Source organism: Sceloporus undulatus, chromosome 1 (assembly GCF_019175285.1).
Source record: "Sceloporus undulatus isolate JIND9_A2432 ecotype Alabama chromosome 1, SceUnd_v1.1, whole genome shotgun sequence".
In the NCBI taxonomy this organism is placed as follows: domain Eukaryota; kingdom Metazoa; phylum Chordata; class Lepidosauria; order Squamata; family Phrynosomatidae; genus Sceloporus; species Sceloporus undulatus.
In genome coordinates, this window is record NC_056522.1 from 159,362,728 (window position 1) to 159,384,020 (window position 21,293).

A 21,293-nucleotide genomic window follows, 5' to 3' on the forward strand; every position below is an offset into this window, starting at 1 on the left:
TTTCCCTGGATATTGAGAGTCTAAAGATTACATCAAGCAGGCAAATGGGCTGAGAACCTATGAATTTGACAGTAGCATGGAAGAAGGTATCCATAGGCCATTATGGCTTTCAGATGGTTTGGATTGCAACTCCCACAATCCCTTGCTATTGACTGTGCTTGCTGGGGCAGGTAGGAATTGTAAGTCAAAACATCTGAAGGGCCAAGGATTCTCCACCTTCACATTGCCAACTCAGCAGCAGCTTGCATAATGTGCTAAGTTCTGGTCATACCACCTCCCACTGCTGAGGCAATGGTAATCAATCTCTAGAACTGGCATGGCAGCTAATGAGATCAACCACACAATGATTCACAAAGCACCCCTTCCCTGAGTGGGCAACGAAACTCCCACAAGGTAAGCAGTGGCCAAAGCTGAGGACACAGCCACACAAAAGCTGTGAGTATTCCCCTCACGGGAAAGTAATCCAGAGTTCTACATCACAGCATCATAACTTTAATGAGACAGAGTGAAAGAGATACAAGCTAAGTTGGCTGCAGAACCAATGAAGGAACATCATTTGCCATACAGATAAGCAAATCAAAACATGGGAGCTGGACAGCAAAAGAATATAACCCCATGGAGAACCATTCAATAAGTAAAGCCTGAGCCATAGATTGCTCTGTGACATTGCTATGCCTGGTCAAAATGGCACATGATGGTTTCTAATGCAGCTGTTCTAGCAAAGGGTCTCGCGTATTATCTCCATCAGCTTCTCTGTTGAAGAAGTGCTGTGTTTCAGAAGATTCTACAGGAACTTCAAGTATGCTTTGAGTCCATATGGTGTGGTTAGGTCTGTTGGATCTCCCCACTGTCCCCATGTGAAGCAAGAGCTCACCTGAGAACATGGACAGATAAGTGATGCCTTCTAGACGTTTTGGATTGCAAGTCTTCTAATCCTTTTTCATTGGCCAAGTTGGTGGGGCAATAGGAATATTCCAACACATCTGTAGGATATACCCCTGATTTAGAAACCATCCAGCTTTCTTCTGTAAATACACTTTTCAGGGCAAGTTCAATAATGGAAAAGCTGACTGTCACTGAATTTCACCTGCTGTTACCAATCTCCTCCACAGAGGAATCCGTGTTAACCCAAATACAGTTTGGGAATCGTGGAGCCAGAACATTATTTCTGGAGCAGCATTTTCTTAAGGCTTAGTGGCTAAGCAATCCAGCATTCTCTAATAGTGTCTGAACAATCCACTACTCAGTCCTTGTCACTCTGAATTGCAGATGAAAGCTCAGAGCTAGCACAGGGCTAATAAAATGTGTTTACATTGAAGCTACTCTTTAGACAACAGTAAGGGGGACTGAAACAGCAGCAGAGCTACAGAGCTGTGTAGAAAACAATACCTTTTCTTCCCGACATGTTTTGAGACAAAGGAGTAGTTGCCCTTCCAAACAAATAAAGCAATCCGATATGCTCCCACCCGTGGCCAAAAAATTGATTTTTCACCCTTGGCCCAAACATTTATTTCAACTGACATGGGTAAGACAAGATAGAAGCCTTGCTCCAGCTGATTTCAGACTGCCTTACTTATTTGTAAAGACAATTTCTCTTGGAACGTAGTTGTTAGCTTTTTTTTTTTAAGTGATAGAAATAAAAGATGCTCCCTTTTCTGACACAACTTTAGTAGGTGCACCTCCATCCTGTTGTAAGGCAGGTATTTCTGGAAATTAGTTCCAGGAATAAAACATAGTATGAATTGCTAATATGAAAGTAGGCTCTCTTTCCCTCTGTAATGGGCTTACTTACCACTTCAAAGGATTACACAAAGCCAAAAGGTTGGTTCAATGGTTTTATTATGCAAAACTCTTTCCAAATTGACCAGTGAATTTTAACATCTCTCCAAGGCTGCAGAAGTCCTTTATTTCAGCTGCTGGGTAATGCTATTTATGGAGCTAAGGAGTTCCTTAAAATAGCCATCTTCCTCTCCTTCCTTTTGTTCTTCTGCTGCCAGCTCTTCATACTCTTGGCGGAGGAGGCTCAGCGTGTGGGCGAGGCTGTGATCGTGGGAGTAGCTCTCCCTGCAGAAAGCCAGCAGCACGTGCACAGTCTTGAGAACCTTCTCCCTGGTGTCATGTTCAGGCATTCTCAGGAGATTGGAAATAATGGCACACCAGCCCTGCTCCACAATGGCAGGGACCAAGGCCACTTGGCTGTACTGCTCAACCCTTTCGCGGACCTGATGGTTGTCGTCAAGCGGTTCCTTGTGCAACAGCTGTAACCAAATTCCCCAAAATGATTATTAATACTAGTACTCCTCACTTCCTATTATATATACATTCACCAGACCTTGGTAGTCCAAAAGACTACCACTCCCAGGATCCCACAGTCAGTATGACCACTGGCCACATTGGCTGGAGGATTCTGGGACCTCTAGTCCAAGAGGGGCTTGGAAGCCAAAGCTGCCACCCTTGCCATCTAGAAGGGGCCATGATCACTGAGGGTCTCAGGGGGCTGCAATCAAACAAGAGTTAGAAAGAAAGAAAGAAAGAAAGAAAGAAAGAAAGAAAGAAAGAAGACAGGGGAAAAAAGAAAGCGAAATAATGTTCTTATTCTGAATTTGAAGTGGTCTTACTTCTAGCAGTTTCCTATTTCACTGCAAGGCACTGCATTATCAGACCTTGCCAATTCTTATTCCAGTATTTTATCACCAGTAACCATACTTTTTCTATTTCAGTTAATGAGCTGTTGTTTAAGCTACAGGTAAGTTTGTCTAATTCAATCATATTTATCAATTTAATTAACCATTCTTCAGTTGAAGGCGTTATCTTTTCTTTCCAGTATTTAACTAAAAGAATACGTGCAGCTGTCACCATATATAAAATTAGCTTCCAGTATTCCTTTTCATCTGCTTTCTCTAAGATTGAAGTCATATTAAGCAAGAATAGTTCAGGGCGCATAGGGATGCATTTTCCTATGCGTAACAAGTAACTTTACTAAGCTCTAGCTTTCATTTAAATATGGGATGAGAAACCTCTAGCCCTCCAAATGTTGCAGGGCTCCATCTCCCATCAGCCCCAGCGGGCAATTATCAGGGATGATGAGTGCACCAGTACATGATTTGGAAGGCTACACGTTCCCCACCCTGACTTACAGGAAGATTGCAACCTTCTATGCCTTAGGGTTTCCATAAGTCAAAATCTACTAGGAGGCATACAACAATACCTGTTTTTATTGAAAGAAGCAAGACCTGACTTTCAGCTTCTCATGAGTATGCAATAGGGAGGGGTGAGAGAAATATTCTCTGATTCATTCCAATATACTGTTAGCTGAAGAATCTTTAAAATGTAATTTTCTACTCGTAAGAGTAGATACCACACAAAATGAAAAAAGACACAGACAAACCCAAATGGGTAGCACTGTGGCTGAATAGAAGAGTCAAAGAGGTGCTAAAAGATAATGCTTCATTTGTATAGGATGCCTTGCCAAAATGAAGAAAATAAAAAAGAGAAAAACTCTGACAACCAAATGCAACTTGACTATAAAAGCAAGCTGAGGAACAAATTGCTTTAAAATGTAAAAATCTATTATTGCTGGGGATGGGGGAGAGTCATTTAGAAATAAGAAATCAGCCAGAGATAGTAAAAGTATTTGATGACTCAAGTAGAAAAAGGAAAGGAAAGGAAAGCTTTATTCATTATTTATATTAGCTTTCACTGCTCAAGCTATTAAGATGGACACAAGCACACACAGATATCCTGGCCTGAACCATTGTTAGCAAGTGGTGTGGGGCAAGTAGGTAATTTTTAGACTTCGTGCTTTTACACAAGCAGATGCCCATGCACACACACACCTCACTTACTTCAAAATGTGGTAAACAAAACCTGCTGCATACTTCCACCCACCCACCCTTCTTCTACTTCTGGGAGCTCCCTGGTTTTCTGCCTCCAAGTCCTTTGAGTGCATCAGAAATACAATAAATGTCTGACAAAGGTGACCATGTAGATGAAACACTGAAAAGGAGCAACAACCAGGACTGGATGGTGTTTATTCAAGGGTTCTTTAACTATGCAGAACCCCATCCTACGCCAAAAGTCAATGTGAAGATGAGGGTGGTGGACAGAACTACTCCCTGTCCCCATTGCAGCATCTGGACACTACAGTGGGCTTAGGTTTGCCATATCCCGATTTCTGCCGGTCTGAGAGGCAGCGTGTGTGTCTTTGGGAGCACCACTAGCTTGTATTGTGGCAAAAGCTCAACATAACACAAAAGGATGTTATTCAAGAGGTACTAAGCTTGAGGATATCAGTAACAGCAACTTCTCTTCCCAGCCCTGCCCTCGTTTTCCATCTAAATGTATCCTGACATTATTTAATACTGTTGCTTTATCTCTTGCCCTCAGTGGAAACAAAAGTTCGAGTTATTCTCGCTTTCCTTTCCAGGGGCCAGTTAAAATACTTTGAAATAGTATCAACAAATGAGATTACTGAGGTTGGTTGTTTTTTGGAAACCACAACTGTAGCAGAAATGGGACCTGAATGTCAAAAACAGACTAGACTTCTGCTTTTAATGCTCTTTGGGCCCCCTGGAGAAGTAATCAAAATCATAAATGACTATCCAAATATGATATTGCCAAAAAAGGAGGAGGGAGCAGCAGCCCACAGGGGAAAGATAAAAATAAGGGCTACAAATACCAGCAAAATGCTCAAAACGTATTTGTTTTCAATGCAGCGTGCATTAAAAATACCTCCTGCACCGCACAATGGCAGTCAGCGGCTGTGCTGTATAGTATCCCATCTAATCTTAGTCACATGTTTTCATGTAATCTCTATGAAACATACAGGGATGGGAAGAACGAGGGTTGGGGATCCTTTGTTTGCCTTAAAGAAACCCACGCACTTAAGCTGCTGCATAACAAGGTACAGCTTCTCAAGTGAATCAGGTTTCTGCAGAAGTTTTTAACAAGAAGAAATGGAAGAGAATTGTTTGTAGCAATTTCTCTTTGGATTTTACTCACCTTTACATCTTTTATGTCTTGTTAATTTATGTCTTGTAAGTTACTAGGGCAATTTGTGCAAGTCTACGTGTAAATAAGACACACAACATTCAACAAGGTTTATGATTAGCCTTGCACAGGACAGGGGTCCAAGTAGTTCTGATATATATTATTTTGGGCACAGGAAACAAAAAGGCTGCTTTCAGCCTTTTCAGAGTCTTTGTGCTGGGGGAAGTGAGGAGATACTATTGCATGACAGTCAACAGTCATTATTACTCTCTTTGAGTGAATGAATGTGGGCCTGGTGATAGCTTCTGATCAGTTAGTTTTGCAATAATATTTAAGACCATCCTTTGAAAAAACCAAAGTAAGCCTCCAAATGTGACACTGTTGCAACAGAAAGGTGTCTATTTGGGCAAGTGACTGAATTGTGACTATTGGCAGATGCCTTAGTCCACTCAGTGACCCAAGCATTCTTGGGACCTTGGGGTGGATGCCCATCTCCATAGGCATTCCACGTTATCCTTAAATTTAAAAAAATTCAAAAGATTGAAATTAACTAAACCAGATATTGGTTGCTGTCTCTCCTGACCTATTTTATTAGTCTGTGGTTTCCACGCAGTTTGGGAAGGGGCTCCAATTGGGTCTGGATGGGATAAAGGGGGGGGACTTCTCCCACCGCTACATTATGCTGTACAATAATCCAGCTTTTCCTTCTTGATCAGCGTTAAGGCCAAAGAGGTAAAAAGAGGAAGAAGGAGGAGGAGTGAAGGGAGAAGCTGCACCTCTTGTTTGATAGAAATCATCATCTGGACTCAGCCCAGAAGCTCAGTTCCCTCAGCAGAACTCCCACATGGGCCCTGCCAGCCAGCCAGCCATCTGGCTCAGCTTATGAAGTAAAAGGTTGCTTACAACATGTAGTTGCCAGATCCAGAACACAATGGGAGCCTGTATCCTTTCTTTAAAGAAGAAGAAAAAAGCATTTCTTTGCTTCACTTGGCAGCCTCCTGTGTTAATTGCTATATATGTGCTTCATTAATTAGATCCTAATCACAAGAGTCTCCTTACTACTATATTATAATTAAGGAAGAGTGTTTCTCTGGGTTGAAAAGAGCAAAGTCAAGGCAAATCAGCCAAATTATAGGAGGATGTGCATGGGGAACACATTCTGCTCCCTCAAGCAATGCAACACTCAGTGTGCAACAGAGAAGTGTGAGTGTAACATCTTCCCTCCAAGATACTCCACCAGCCATAGGGTGTGTGGCCAAGTATGCTGAGGGTAACAGTTGAACTCAGCACCTAACCCAATGGGAAAGAAGAAGAAGAAAGCAGTTTTCCACAGAGCCAGAAGGCAAGTGAGACCTGGAGTCTCAAGGCATGGCAAAAAATATACTTACTGAGATGCTCTGCAAAATTTTGCAGGTCTGCCTTCTTTTGAACTCACTCAATCAGAAGATGGACATTTATGGATGTCCAGATGTTGAGGGGTTACAACTAGAGCGTGAGAAGCTACATTTACAAATTAATTCACTCAAGATATATTTCCAAGGGTCAAAAAAATTAGTTGTTCACTTATGTGCATTATAGCTGCATTATTTTCCCTCAAAAAGGGGGGCGCTTTACTTTAAGTTGGCAACACCTGTTGTAGCTATTAGTCCTAGCTGAAGAAGGGCACTGTGTGATGGTGAAAGAAGACAGGAGCTCCACCAAAGGTAGGCTGCACCCAAGTTAATCAGCAACAAATTTCACTTAGTAGGAGATGGGCAGATCCTGCTGCACCCGCTTATGAAATCACCTCCTTCTAAACCAAACCTTCCAACAGGTGGCTACCAATAATGTACTGCACATCCTCAATTTTATCTCTGTGTGAAAGCATCACACAAAGCTCAGGAAGAGGCAGTCTATAAATAGAGTAATACATTCAGGGGATGGCCTCTAATTTGTAAGTTATTAAGAATGCAGTCTGCCAAATGCAGCCATCCATGTCAGTGGTGAAGATTTCCCTCTTAAGAGGATCTGGGGAACAGTCAGTCATCTACACAAAGCTAAATGATTATCACAACAGAAACAGGAAAGCATGTGCAAGCAAGAACTGACACAGCACAGTGACCAAGAAACTGAGTCCCTAGTTTGCGTCTTATCTTTGCCACAGTTTACCTTACCTTGCCCTTTGGCAAGTACCCTCTCTCAGCCTGCCTTTTGCAAACTAGGGGTAAGTGATATTTAACCTACTTTACAGTGTTATTACAAGGGCTATGTGTAATATTGACTACTTTAAATTACTCTATTAACAAACTCAAGTGGCAAGTGCCAAGAATTGGAGCCCAAATTGGGCCACGGATAAACAAGAGGGAGGTCTGAATGCTTCAGGAAATTCCAAAGTTTGCAGACTTACAAAACTTATTAGCCAAAATCCCACTACTAGCCCCAACCAGAATCACTGAATCAAGTCAAGAATTTTAAGTCAACACTTTTGTAAGTCCCATTGAGTAAATCCTAGTCAAGACTAGCAACTAGATTTTGGTTCTACTGAAACGCATTCACAGATAAAGATGGGCCACCACAGCTAATTTAATGCTCCCCATGGGCTTGCACTCTGCAAAACTGCTTAATAACAAAACTCACTGCCTTGATTTCTAATTCTTCCAGGTGAAATCCACTTGTGGAAAATTGCTAAGATGGAACATGGTGGATCACACAAAGGGGGCCCTTTTTAACAACCAAAAGGTGGGATATAAATAATGCAATATGAAAAATCAAATGATGGAAAGGACTCTGCAGCTTTTTGCTCTGGAACCTAGAATGTCAGCTCACTGTGAGCTGTGTCTCACTTTTCAGGCTCCATCATTCCATTTCCCCATCAGCATTGTTCCATCAGTGCTAAGAATACAGTCCTGCTCTTTCTGCAAATTGGAGGGCTTTGATGCATTTCATACTCCAATGATGATACTTGACCCATCCCTGTGTATTCATGCCTATTCTAAAGCCTGTGGAGTGTTAACAAGCCCTTTTACCTTTTCCACCATTAAGTCATGCAGAAGTGTCACAACACGAACATGTAATGTCTCCATTCCTTTTTCTGTGCAGAGATCTCTGAGTACCTGAAGACCTCCCAGCTTAAGGAACTGCTGCTGAGCATAGGGAAAGTGGCGTAGCATTGATGACAAGGCAAAGAGAGCCTGGAAACAAAAAGAAAACCAAATAATCTACCTGGTCCATCAGTACTTTCCTGTGCAGTATATTTAACCCATACCCAAACATTTCCCTCATATCTGACAAAACCCATTTCTATATTCCCATTACAGTTTTATTTGCATGGATTCATGGAGGGAGAATCTGAAGAATCCAGTGGTTAAAACAACTTGATTCTCTCCCTTTGGGGCACCATATTTCAGGGGGCTGGTATGCTCTGATGCATGACACACTATGATACAAGGGTTAAAAAAAATAAGACTTATAGAACAGACAAAAATCTGGCTTGAATCCAGAACTCCCATAAACTGAACTACCCTCACAAGACATTTTTGCTGAAGGTAGGATGTGGGGACCAATTCTCACCCACCTCCCCACTGCTGTGTATCTTAAAAAGCAGATCTAGAGGACAGAGACATCCTGTAGAGCAGAGTGGGAGGCAGCACAGAAAGAAATGGCTCAAATCACCTTCCTCTTCCTTAGTGGAATCTTCACTGGATCTAAGGCCCTTTCCTCTGTAGAAGTGCCCTCCTGGCTTCTAACTTGGGCTTTTTGATATATTTTCATTGGGGGCACTTAGCTGTTTACAAGATGCATTACCAGCCTGTCTAATATGTTTTTCTCTCTGGTGAACGTGCAATGTTTGAAAGAAATAAGCAGGCCTGTGAAATCATAAGGGGAAAGTATGCCTGAGAGAGGCAGGCAGCAGACTTCATCTCTATCTATCCCCTGCTAGGATACACAGTGGACATGCTGGAAACCAGGGTTTGAAAAGGTGATTCCACCCCCTCCCCATACAACTCAGAGGGCACATTCCCACTATGATAAAATACGAATCTTGACATGAGTTATATGGACCTAGTGCCCACTGGAACTCGAATCTGATCCTCATTTGATCGATTCCAGTGGGAAAAACCCACGTCAAATGCCAAAAGCCTGGGGTATTTAGGTAGCCTTTTTTTAGCAGTTCTTTTCAGAAGCTTCGATCCCAACCCGCATCCATTAAGTGGGAACGCCAGATCGAGATTGATTCTTTCAGAGGAGAGGGGAAAATGGCAGAGGGATGTGTGTCATCCATCCCCAGAGATGTCACACACACACACACACACACACACACACACACACACACACGTGCCGCCTTTTTTAAAAACAAAAAACAAAAAATAAAAATAAAAATAATAGCAAAATTGATAGATTGGCAAAGCAACTAATTGCAAAGGTGAGTCGCTGCTAAGCCACTCTATCAATTTTGCCATTAAATTTTATTTTTTGGGGAGGGGGAAGGCTCCCATGCCCTCCTCCTCCTCATGCCAGGCCCCAAGCCTCCCATCATCCCCCTCCTCCTCTTGCCTCCTTCTTTCTCCTTCATCCTCCTCCTCCTCCTCATGCCAGGACTCAAGACTCCCATCATCCCCCTCCTCCCATTTCCTCCTTCTTCCTCCTCCTCCTCCTTCTTGCGCCAGGACCCAAGACTCTCATCATCCCCCTCCTCTTGCCTCCTTCTTCCTTCTCCATCCTCCTCCTCGCACTGGCATCTATGCTCCCCCCATTTTCCTCCAGAGCCCCCTCTTCCTTTCCTACCGGGTCACTGACCCTTCCTCCATCATCATTCTCCTCCTCCTGCCTCTTCCTCCCCCTCACACTGCTCTGACCCTTCATTGTTTCTGAGCATCACACTCTTTCAGCCTCGGGTCACACTCTCTCAGCCTCCAACCCCCCAATTTCCAAGCTGGGCAGCCCGCTTACATCACAGATTATTTACAGGGGATTTTGAAGCTGCGCTGCCAGTAGGAATGACAATCGGGATAAACTTGCTTGGACGGGGGTAAGGAAAAGATCCCCTTCATAACTGGAGGCCTTTTGGGTTCACTTTCAAACCCAGGGCAGAAGTGAATCAGGAAGCGATTCATCCTGCCAGTAGGAATGACCCCAAAGAATCTCTGGGCTGGCATGCCTGATATAGTTCAAAAAAGTAACTTTTCCAAGCTGTAAGAGAAACATAAGTAGGAAGCAGCCCTTGTTAGAAATCCTTCCCACTTTATCAGAGATCTTTACATACTCCGTTTTGGCTCCTGTGTCCATATTATAAAAGATGACAACAATTTCCAGTGATTAGGGTTCCAGAAATCAGAACTACTGGTTTGTCTTCACATCAATCTGACCTTCAAAGAGACAATTTTCTGAGCAGGTCTGAGCAAAGAACATTTCTTCCCTTTCCAATTTAGTTTGTTTCTTTATTGCATCCTCTCCAATAGTACAGAGGATGAGCCTTCTTCTTTATCTAGACTACAGTAATGACATCTGGTGATGTTTCAATTCCCATGGCATCACAAATGAATGAAAAATAAATCTCTACGGTGTCCTCACAGTACCAGAAGTCTGATACGTGCAAGTATCTCTCGTCTTCTTAAATGCTAATGGAAAGAGCATTCTAGCTAGTGCTGACCTGTTCTCTCTTTTAGTCAAGGAAGGGCTAGAAAGAAATACTGCAGAGGGAACTTGACATCTGCCTAGCCTGCCAGTTTTTCATCCAAACTGCTTCCTGATTTTTTAAAGCACAACTCGGGCACAGATTAGAACTCCCCTTTATTTATTCTTATTTTTATTTTTGCTTTGCTTGATAATTTGAAGGTCAGTGAAGACCTATAAACCTTAGTCACTGTCTTCCAACATTCCAACCCTCTTCCATGCTGTTAAATGCTGGACATTTCTCCTCTGCACAAATTCAACTCTCTCTTGCAAAAAACCAACAAACCAAACATCATTCACTTGTTGCCATGGCATCCATATGGCACCCATATATGCTTCCTGTGGTGTGCCAGAGGAGAGACTGAGGAATAGCATGGCTCTGATCTCTTAAAACTCCAAGGGAAAACCAATGTAAGTCAGCCCACACTGCATTTACCAAGGAGCTTCTATACAGCAACTCAAAGCAGTGTGATGTGGTGGCTAGCCACTAGAGCGTTTAGTGGGGATTATGAAAATCCAGGTTTAAACCCCCCACTGAGCCATAAAACCTTCTGGCAGACTTTGGGCCAGTCACCCTCCACATCATAGGGTTGTTGTAAAAATAAAGCGGGGAGTACAAGAGCTGTGCAAGAGGGTATAGCTACAGGGTATAGCTACAGGGATGGCAATATGTGGGCACTGCCTTCCTCTAAGTAAGAATTCTGCCATCCAATTAAAGTTTCCTTCAGTTTTCAAATTTCTAGCATTGCAGCAACTTAAAACTTCAGTTGAGTATTTAGAGAAGCATCCAAGCAAAAGAGATAGACATAGCAAGGGAATGTGGGGAGAGCAGGTATAAGAGTTTTAAGTGTGTTTCAATGTCTCCATAGACATTTGAGAGCCAGAGGCAAATTTCATTGGTGGGGCAGAATTCTTGTTTGGGAAGGAAATGCTCTCATTTTGCCACCTCCACCCCTGAAGCTATAGCCCATCTACATGTGAGGTTCTGTACTCACCGGAGAAAAGTCAAGATATAAATGAAATTACCTGTCCATCTCCTACAAGCCCTCCCAATGATGCACATACAGATACTTCCTTGACTGCACCATGTTGCTGGAAGATGGAAGCATCAAGCAGGGAAATCCTCCAGGCAAGCTGCTTTGCCAATGGATACAGTGCAAAGGCAGGGTGACCCTAGAGTTCTAAGCAGGTTGATTTCTTTCATGCAAAGTAAACATATCAGGACACACAGCACATTTCCTTGCCTTTCCCTAGGCCAGCATTGCCATCATTCTCCTTATATGAAGAGCGATTTTATGAAGACAGGAACCTCCTTGGTGTGTTCATGTGATCCAGAACACAGGTCTTCCTGCATTCTGAAATTCACACAGAGTATCTCTACAAGTAATAGGAGGCTCTTCTTTTCATCAGGTCGCTCTCCATGTGAGAAGACTGATGTAAAAATACAAGGAATGTGTGAGGGTAGCAAATATCCCCACCTTGCACAGAAAGGAACACCTGCATAGGCCTAAAGATAAGTCAACACAGGCCTAAAACCCCTCAGAGCAGTTAAAATTCCCCTGGCTACTCAGAGCAGAGCAAGAACTGATCCTCAACAGTAGTCTTCCTCCAAAGTGAGCAGGATGGGAATGCAGGATGTTAGCAAGTCCTTATTCATAAGTCTGCCTATAGTGTTCCCTGTGGTACTACAGAGTATGTGCTGCAACCTGAGAAAGTAGCCAGCGGGACATGCAGTGTGAACATGCTCAAAGCAATTTGCAGGCAAAGCCCTCCAGGGTTATGTGCTGAAGTGTGATTAGCAAAAAGCAACGGGAAGGAAAGAGGCGGTTACAGCCCTTACTCCTCCCTTGCCAATTTTTGGACACTGCTAAGAATGTTAGGCAGAGATGAACCACTCCCCCCACCATATGAAAAACTATATGGCAAGAACGTAGCTGTGGAAAACAGGAGGAGGCAAATTCTCCTGTCCACCATTCTTTCCTTTAGGACACAAGCAGAGTGCTTTGTAAGATTAAGAGTACACTCCACACAGCTTTCAGGGAGATGCTATAAACATTTTTCTGCAAGCACAGCTTTATATAAGGGTCTGCACTGAGAAAGGGATTTTCCCTCAGGAAGCATTTTCCTCTTACATGAACATACCATCAGTCTTGCTTCTTTTTCTGAGGCACACACACTCATTCAGAGAAGCTCCGGGGTTTTAAAACACAGCTAAAGGCTAATATATTCCAGGGCACCCTTGTTAATACGTCGACAGCACAGCCTTGATTACACTGACACAGAGTGCATAATGAATAAAGACAAGGAAGAGGTAGGTCTACTTGATGATTGCAAATGGTTGCTATATTCAGAGCTTGGAAAAGTTAAGGGGGGAAACAATAGATACCAGAATTCCCCAGACATGGGCGTTAAGTGGGGACGCTGTGAGTTGTCATCCAGAAAGAGTAACTTGTCCAAACTGCAGCTGAATGAGAAAACGATGACTGTAGCTTCTAGAGGAACTGTAAACATTTGTGATCAACAACATCTTTGCTATTCTGCCTGATAAGGGTAAATGGATCTCACGCCTCAGAGAGCAAATTGATCACCGAAGAGCCAGTGAAGAACCAAGCCTCCAGCTCTCAATCAGTCTGTCCCATACATTGAGCTAGAGGCCTTTATCAAGGCTTTGTCCCCTGAAAAAAAAACCAACATCAAATATTGGTCACGGCTGGAGGCGGATTACTGAGCTGCATGAAGCAATTATCTCATTCCCCGAATGTCTACTCCGATGTTTGTTAGACTCTGATATTCAGGCCTGCCAGTGGAATCAGTTTTCTTTTTGACAGTCCGTATTATGCTGGACAAACTGCCCTGCAGTCCTGTAAACTGTGCTATGCAAGCTTCATCTCCCCCTTTAGAAAGCTTCAGAACTATGATACCATCAGAAAAGCCTAGACCCAGCAAATGGCAATGCAACCCAGCAAAAATTGCCCCCATCATTATTCCAGCTGTGCTCATCTTAAGCAGCAGCACATGGTGGCACCGTATGTCCTTTGTCCCTTCCATGAAAGCCTTCCATGGCCTTCCTGCAATCTAACCCCAAATCTCTCTACTAGTCTGACTCAATACAGTCAGCCCCCATCCACGGTTTTGACGTTTGCCAATTTGATTATTCACGGATTTGATTAATATGTTTTCTCTAGGAATCTCTAAGTCCTCCAGCATGACTCTATGGTCAACTTCTGCCAAAGGTTATGCTGAAGGCCCTAGATGTAGTGGTTCTCAACCTTTGGCCCTCCAGATGTTTTGGACTTCAGTTCCCATAATTCCTGACTATTGGCCAAGTTGGCTGAGGCTTCTGAAATTTCCGAATAGTTTCCAAAGGCAGCCCCATGTAGAGTGTGTTGAGGTAGTCCAAACAGGATGTAATCAAGGCATGTGTCACCATAGTCAGAACTGATGTCTCAAAGAATGGGCACAGCTGGTGCACAAGTTTTAATTGTGCAAATGCACTCCTGGCCACTGCTGAAACCTGGGCATCCAGGCTGAAAGTGGAGTCCAGGAGCACACCCAAGCTGTGAGCTTGAAATTTCAGGGGAAGGTAACTCCAGCACAGGCAAAGCCCCAATTCCCTATCCTGCCTTATGACTGACCAGGAGCACCTCTGTCTTGTCTGGATTATGTCTGAATTGGTTTGCCTTCATCTAGTCCATTACTGACAGGAGACACTGGTTCAGCACAGAGATAGCTTCCTTGGAGCCAGATGGAATTGAGAGACAGAGTTGGGTGTCATCTGCATATTGATGACACCATATCCCAGAACTCTGGATGACCTCTCCCAGTGGTTTCATGTAGATGTTAAATAACATGTGGGACAACACAGAACCTTGTGGGACTCTGCAGGCCAGGGGCCAAGAAGCATTCACCACTCCCTTTACCCACTTGGCCAGTCCCCCTTTAGCTGATTTCAGAAGCCAGGAGGGGCAAGGATCTAGTATGCAGGTGGTGGCTCTCACTTCTCCAAGGATCTTGTCAGCATCCTCAGATTGCACAAACTGAAACTTATCCAATAATATGGGACAAGCAAGTGCTAAGATTACATCTACTGGACCTGTCTCAACTATAGCATCCAAGTCAGAGTGAATCCGAGTGATTTTGTCTCCAAAGTAACTTGCAAATTCTTCACAGCAAGCTGTCGAATGGTCTTTATTTCCTTCGTGGGGGCCAGAATGTAAAAGACCCCTGACAACTCAAAACAGCTCTGTTGGACGACACTGTGCAGAAAGAATGGTGGCAGAGAAATATAGTTTCTTTGCTGTTACCACTGCCATGGCATAAGCTTTCCAATAAGCTCTAGCCTGTGTTCGGTCAGATTCACTCCAAGTCTTCTGCCATCATCGCTCTAGTCTCCGTCCCACTCATTTCATCATTGTCAGCTCCCTGGTAAACCGGGGGCACATCTGGCTGCATTTCATAGGAGCGGATGCTTAGAGGCAAGCCTTGGCCATTTCCCTATCAGCCAGAACTTCGACAGGATCACATGCCAAGGCAGCAGGAAACTCCCCAAAAACCATCAGGAAGCCATCCGGATCCATAAACCTCCTGGGGTAGACTATCTTAATCAGCCCCCCACCACTACAAAGGCTCTGGATCCCAGTAAGTCTAACTCCTACCAGGTAGTGATCAGTCCATGACAACAGAACTACAGAGTTCCTCCACTCCCAGATCACTATTATCCTGTCCCGAACAGAAAACAGCTCCAGAGTATGTCCCACTACATGGGTGGCCTCAGATATTACTTGGGGCAACCCCATGGTTGTCATGGCAGACATGAAGTCCTGAGTTGTTCCTGACAGTATAGTATCCACATGGATGGTGAAGTCACCCACCACAATAAGCCAAGGGGACTCCAACGCTTCTGCAGAGACTAACTCTGCCAGCTCAGGCTGGGAGACTGTTGTGCAATGGGGTGGGCGGTACACCAACAAAATCCCTATTCTGTCCTAACCATCCACCTTTAAATAAATATACACTGTAGGACAGGGCACCTGATAAGGAAGATGGAATCCTAATAGACCACTGCAATTCCACCTCCCCATCCCCCAGGCCTCACCTGCTGATGTACGGAAAACCCAGGTGGGCAAAACTAGGAAAGATTAGCTCCCCCAGCTTCATCCAGCCAGGTCTCTGTAATACAGGCCTGGTCGGCATGTTCATCCAGGATCAAGTCCTGGATCAGTGCTGTTTTACCATTCACTGACCCGCCACTGAGCAGCAGCATTTTCAGCCCAGGGGGCCAGCTGTCAAGGCTATACAGGCTATTTGAATAGGGAGTACCCTGTGTGTCTCCCTTCTACCACAGTGATAGAACTGACTCCCCCTACCGTATCTCCAACTGCCCATTATTGTTATAAATCAGATGGTTATTGTTGTAAACCGCCGTGATCGTAGGAACGGCGGTACAGAAATAAAGTTTCATTCATTCATTCATTCATTCATTCATTCATTCATTCATATAAATCCCTTTGATGTCACTCCTTTCTGCGACGGCTCCACCAGCGGCACACCCGCTGCAGCAGGCACCCAGCTTTTATCACCTTAGAAAGGGGACAGGTTGTCCTACATAGCTGTTTAGCCAGGAATTAGCTGGGTGCCAGGAGCCTGGTCCTGAAGGGAATGGCCTCTCAAAAGGCAACAGTCTTCCAGGTAAGGCTGCCAACAGCCAGCAGCAAGCAGCAAGAGCAAGCAGGCAGGCAGTCTGTAAAGTTCTTCCTGAATGGTGGGGTGGCCTCTTCCTCCTCCCACATGCTGACATCCAATTCCCATGACCTTTGCTCCTCCTGCTTCCCCACACGCCATCATTCAAATGTTTCTCTGCTCTTGAATGAGCTCTTGTAGCACCTTTGAGACTAATTGAAAGAAAGAAGCTGGTAGCATGACTTGAGCCTACTTCTTCAGATGTATCCCTTTGCATACTGATTTTCCAAACTAACACAGCTATGTCTTTGAATCCTGCTCTTGAAAGACTTCTCTCTCATTAGCCTGTAGTCTTGAAAGACTTTCTCAGAAAACCTGTATGATGCCATCACTTACTTCTTCTACAGCAAAATCTGTTTTTCCTGTACCTTTCTGACACCACCCATGGGTTCCCATGTCGCACTAGGAAGCCACTTTGGATGAAACTAAGCCAAAACATGTGCTGTGGAACTCACCATATTGTGCTTCTCTGTTTACTCTTTGCACTTTCCTCATCCTCCCCTTTGTTATTTCCCCAATTGAGATCTAAAGAGAGTAAGCTCCTTAGTAGCAACCTGCCCCCCTCCTCTGTGAAGCACTGGACACACCGAGGGTGCTGCAAACAAAAGCAGCTTTATAACTCTGCAGGCCAGAGCTCATTTGGCCAAATAGAAAGCAACATGTAGGCATGAAGCTGGATCTCAGCAGCTGCACACTGAGAGGATCTTTTGAAATCAATGAGCTTTGAGCCTCCCTGAAGTCCCATTGATGGCAATAGACCTACTTAAATGAGGATATAACCCAAAGGTGGGAATTAAACTACTCTCCAGATGTTATTAAGACTGCAAGTCCCAGCAGTCCTAGCCAGCACAACCAATAATTAGGAATGTTGGGAACTGCAATCCATCCACCAGGATGCACAATTCCTATGTCTGATGTAACCACTAATATAGTGTCATTGCTAATGAAGTAAGCCGTCCTAGTCCTGAGTTCAAATTCCATCTGATTTCTGAACTGAATGGGCAAAAATACATCACAGCCTCCTTTGCCTCAACACTTCCCTCTCCTAATATCTATAACATGGGGATAACACTGATCAACTTTATTGAGTTGCCAAAGCATTGCTGAAATGGTTCATTCAGACATTTATAAGCTACATTCTCTATTGCTGAATGGCACTCAAAAGGACAGCCAAATTAAAACGAGAAACAATCCAGGACAAACATAAAAGCATCAATAAAACCTTAATAGAATAGCCAAATCAAATCTCAGCAACAAACTAGATCAAACAGCAATTTAAAATTCAAGGAGCTGGAAGATTGTTGGCATGTAGGCAGATTAACTCCACTACAGGAAGCATTCCATGATGTGGAACCATCCCAGAAAAAAGACCAGGTCTGCACCAGCATAAAGGATGGGAAGAGATCTTGCTATCTGGGTCTTCCAGCACCTTGAATGGAGACAGGAAGCAGACCAACAACCAGAGCAGAGGAACTAAAAAAAGAAGGCCTTATGCTTTCTAGAGCTAACAATCTTAGGAAGTAAGCTATTTACAGATCTGTTAGAATACCAGAGAACAAAGGGCCTTCCAGATGTTGTTGGACTGCAACTACTCTCAGCCGATAGATAGCACTGCCAATGTTGAGTGCTGTTCCTTCTCAAAACAGCAACACTTGAAGAGCCACATGTTCTCCATCTCTGTTTGCAAACTTTACTTAAAAGTCAGCATCATATAAAGTACACTATCGTGGTCAAAACAGGAATGACAAAAGCACAGGTACTGGAGACCACATCTTCCTCCAAGAGAAGTAACTGAAGATGGCCCATTAACCAAAGCTTGTAAAAGCTGCTCCTCGCCACTGCAGCCTGTAAGCCCATTTAGGACAAGTAAACCACAGCCTCCTTGGGTAGGTTCATCATCCTCTCTTCTGTCTTGATAGGACTGAAGCCTCAATTTGTTACTGCTGTCCTAACCTACAACTGCAATCAGGCATTCTTTTGAGAACTATGTTACTGTACCTAGATTAATCAAACAAGGAAACAATACAGAATGTCAAAACACAGTATCTATTATAGTCTATCAAGAATGGTAGCTCACTCAATCCTTCTGACAGATCTAGAAATCATCAGGACTAGAGTTACAGAAAGCCCACAGTTCAATGGCAGAGCTTGTGCTTGCATGCAGAAAGTCTTGGGTTCAATCTCCAGCTGGGGATCAAAAAGACGCTTCTCTGAAACCACTAGAAAGCTGCCACCAATCAGTACAGTACGGAAAACACTGAGCTAAGGGGAACAGAGGTAGTTTACTGTGTTGCTATCACATAGAGCATATCTCATGTAGATAGGGCAGAATACTCAAAAAAATACCCTTCTGACAAGGGCCCACATTGTGTAATGGTTTGAGTGTTGGGCTACGTCTCTGAGAGACCAGGCTTCGAATCCCTGCTTAGCCATGGAAATCCACTGGGTGAGAGGAAGGCAAAAATAAATCTTGCTAAGAAAACCCCATGATAGTCTTTGGGCCACCATAAGCTGGAAATGACTTGAAGGCGCACCACCACCACCACAACAACAACCCCCACTGAAACCAATGCTTAAAAACAGAAGAATATAATGGTTTAGATGACGTCAATAATGTTTGGGCATCCAGAAGTTTTGGAGTTCAAAAAACTAAAAGCCCCAGCTACCATAGAAACACTCCCAATCCTAAGGGATGAGAGTGGTAGCCCAAAACATCTGCAGGGGCAAAGGTATCCAACCACCAGTTAATAGTACCAAATAGTACTATGTTCTCCTCATCCAACCCTCTATGAAGAACACTGAACACTTGAAATATGGTCGGTATTAATTTTATACATGCACTGCAGCTGAAGCATACTGAAGGATAAATTCAATTAGCAGAATATAAGGACTAAAGATAATTGGAATGTACACTTGAAGTACTACAGCAAAATATATGAATAAAGCATGTCAGAAAATAGCAATCCCTCTTTCTCTAAGCTCCAAAACAAACACACCAAGGACCAATCATATCTTATTATGGAGAGATCTGAATTTTGCTGATTGACACACAAACAGTATCACAATAGGAAGGATAGGACTTCCTGAAAGCCCTGGACATGTAGAAAATTGGACCTGAGATCAAAAAGCAAATCTTTGGACTTTCAATCACTATGTAATACCATCAAATCTGATCTGAATTGATTAGTTGTCTCTGTTTTGCTGGAAGAAAAAGATACACTTCTATAAAATGCAGAGCAGGTCTTACAAGATAGATGGGGGAAAGCTATATAATCTCTAGTCTGTATCTTTGGGCTGAATGTGTTCACTGCCACAGGTCTATACAACAATAGAACTTGGATTTTGTGAAGCTATTTGCACCTGAATGATATAATCTCTCCTTAAAATTTTACTCAACAGATGGTACACTGAGATGTTCAATCACCACATCTGGAGCATGTGCATCTCATTTTTGGTTTCAAGCCCATCTTTTTGAAACCAAAGTTTAGAAAAATTCTGGGAAACTACATCATGGATTATTGTAAATTGACAGGAGTTTGGAGGTGTGTGTGCACGCACGCACACATACACACACAGAGCTCCCAGAAACCTCCAACCAGCTGTGTTATTAGACATGCTACTGAGAGATTCTAGGAACTGTGCTTGATAAAAGTAACTTCTCCTTATGGGACCTGAAAGTTACCCAACTCAGCCAATTACACGCCAAGAGATGTAACAAAGTTCCTGTTTGGTTTGTTGCTGTTAACAGCCATCAAGTCGACTTGACTTATGGAGACTCCATGAATGAGAGACCTTCAAATCACCCTGTCATCAACAGCCCTGCTCAAGTCTTGCAGACTCAGGGCTATGGCTTCCTTGATTGAGTCTATCAATCTAGAATGTGGCCTTCCTCTTTTCCTACTGCCTTCCACCTTACCTTGCATTATTATCTTTTCTAGGGAGTCATGTCTTCTCACAATATGACCAAAGTACAATAGTCTCAGTTTAGTCATCTGGGCTTATAGGAAGAGTTCAGGCTTGATTTCATTTGGACCCATTTACAGCCAACCCTCTGAATCTACAGATTTTTTTATCCACTGATTCAAACACCCAGTTTGAAAATGTTATCCATGGGAGGTCCTGCAACCAAAACCCAGCAGATACCAAGGGCCCACAGTATTTGTCTATTTAGCAGTCCATGGTATCTGTAGGTCTCTTTTCCAGCATCTCAAATGAGTTGCTCCCCCCCCATCAGCTTTCTTCACCATCCAGCTTTCACAACTGTTCACAGAAATGGAAACTATGATGGCATGGACAATCCTAACATAGCCCTTCCAAGTCCTAGTCTTCTGATTACTTGACTGCAATCTCTATTCTGATTAATGACTGAGCCAAGATATGAAAAATCTTGAACTATTTCAATGTTTTTTATCATCTGTTTTGAAGTTATATAAATTATCTGTGGTCAGTAGTTTGGTTTTTTTTAATGTGTCTTTGCACTTTCTTCAGTACTTGTTCCAAGTCTTTACTATCTTCTGGAGGAGGGCAAATGTTGTTCCCATCTTCAAAAAGGGAAGAAAAGAGGATCCCAACAATTATTGTCCAGTTAGTCTGACATCAATACCAGGAAAGATTCTAGAACAGATCATTAAACAGAGAGTCTGTGAAAATCTAGATGGCAATTCCATAATCACAAAAAGTCAACATGGGTTTCAGAGAAACAAGTCATGCCAGACAAATCTGATCTCTTTTTTTAAATAAAATTACCAGCTTGTTAGATGAAGGGAATGCTGTGGATATAGCATATCTTGATTTCAGTAAGGCCTTTGACAAGGTTCCCCATGACATTCTTGCAAACAAGCTTGTAAAGTGTGGGTTAGACAAGGTAACTGTTACATGGATTTGTAATTGGTTGACTGGCCAAACCCAAAGGG

General features: G+C 43.3%; 1 protein-coding gene across 3 annotated transcripts in view; it reads right to left on the reverse strand.

The window, feature by feature from the left end:
• Positions 1–1,822: 1,822 nt before the first annotated feature.
• SIL1 (SIL1 nucleotide exchange factor) overlaps positions 1,823–21,293 on the reverse strand; it is a 64,573-nt gene continuing 45,102 nt past the window's right edge. For 2 of the 3 annotated variants that reach the window (XM_042445000.1, XM_042445001.1), the window contains exons 9-10: positions 7,995–8,159; positions 1,823–2,258 (exon numbers count right to left, since the gene is read on the reverse strand). In XM_042445000.1, coding sequence (XP_042300934.1) covers positions 1,905–2,258; positions 7,995–8,159 — 519 coding nt within the window. In that variant the 3' untranslated portion in view covers positions 1,823–1,904. The remainder of the gene's footprint in view (positions 2,259–7,994; positions 8,160–21,293) is intronic. The other variant, XM_042445002.1, reaches the window with a different exon arrangement.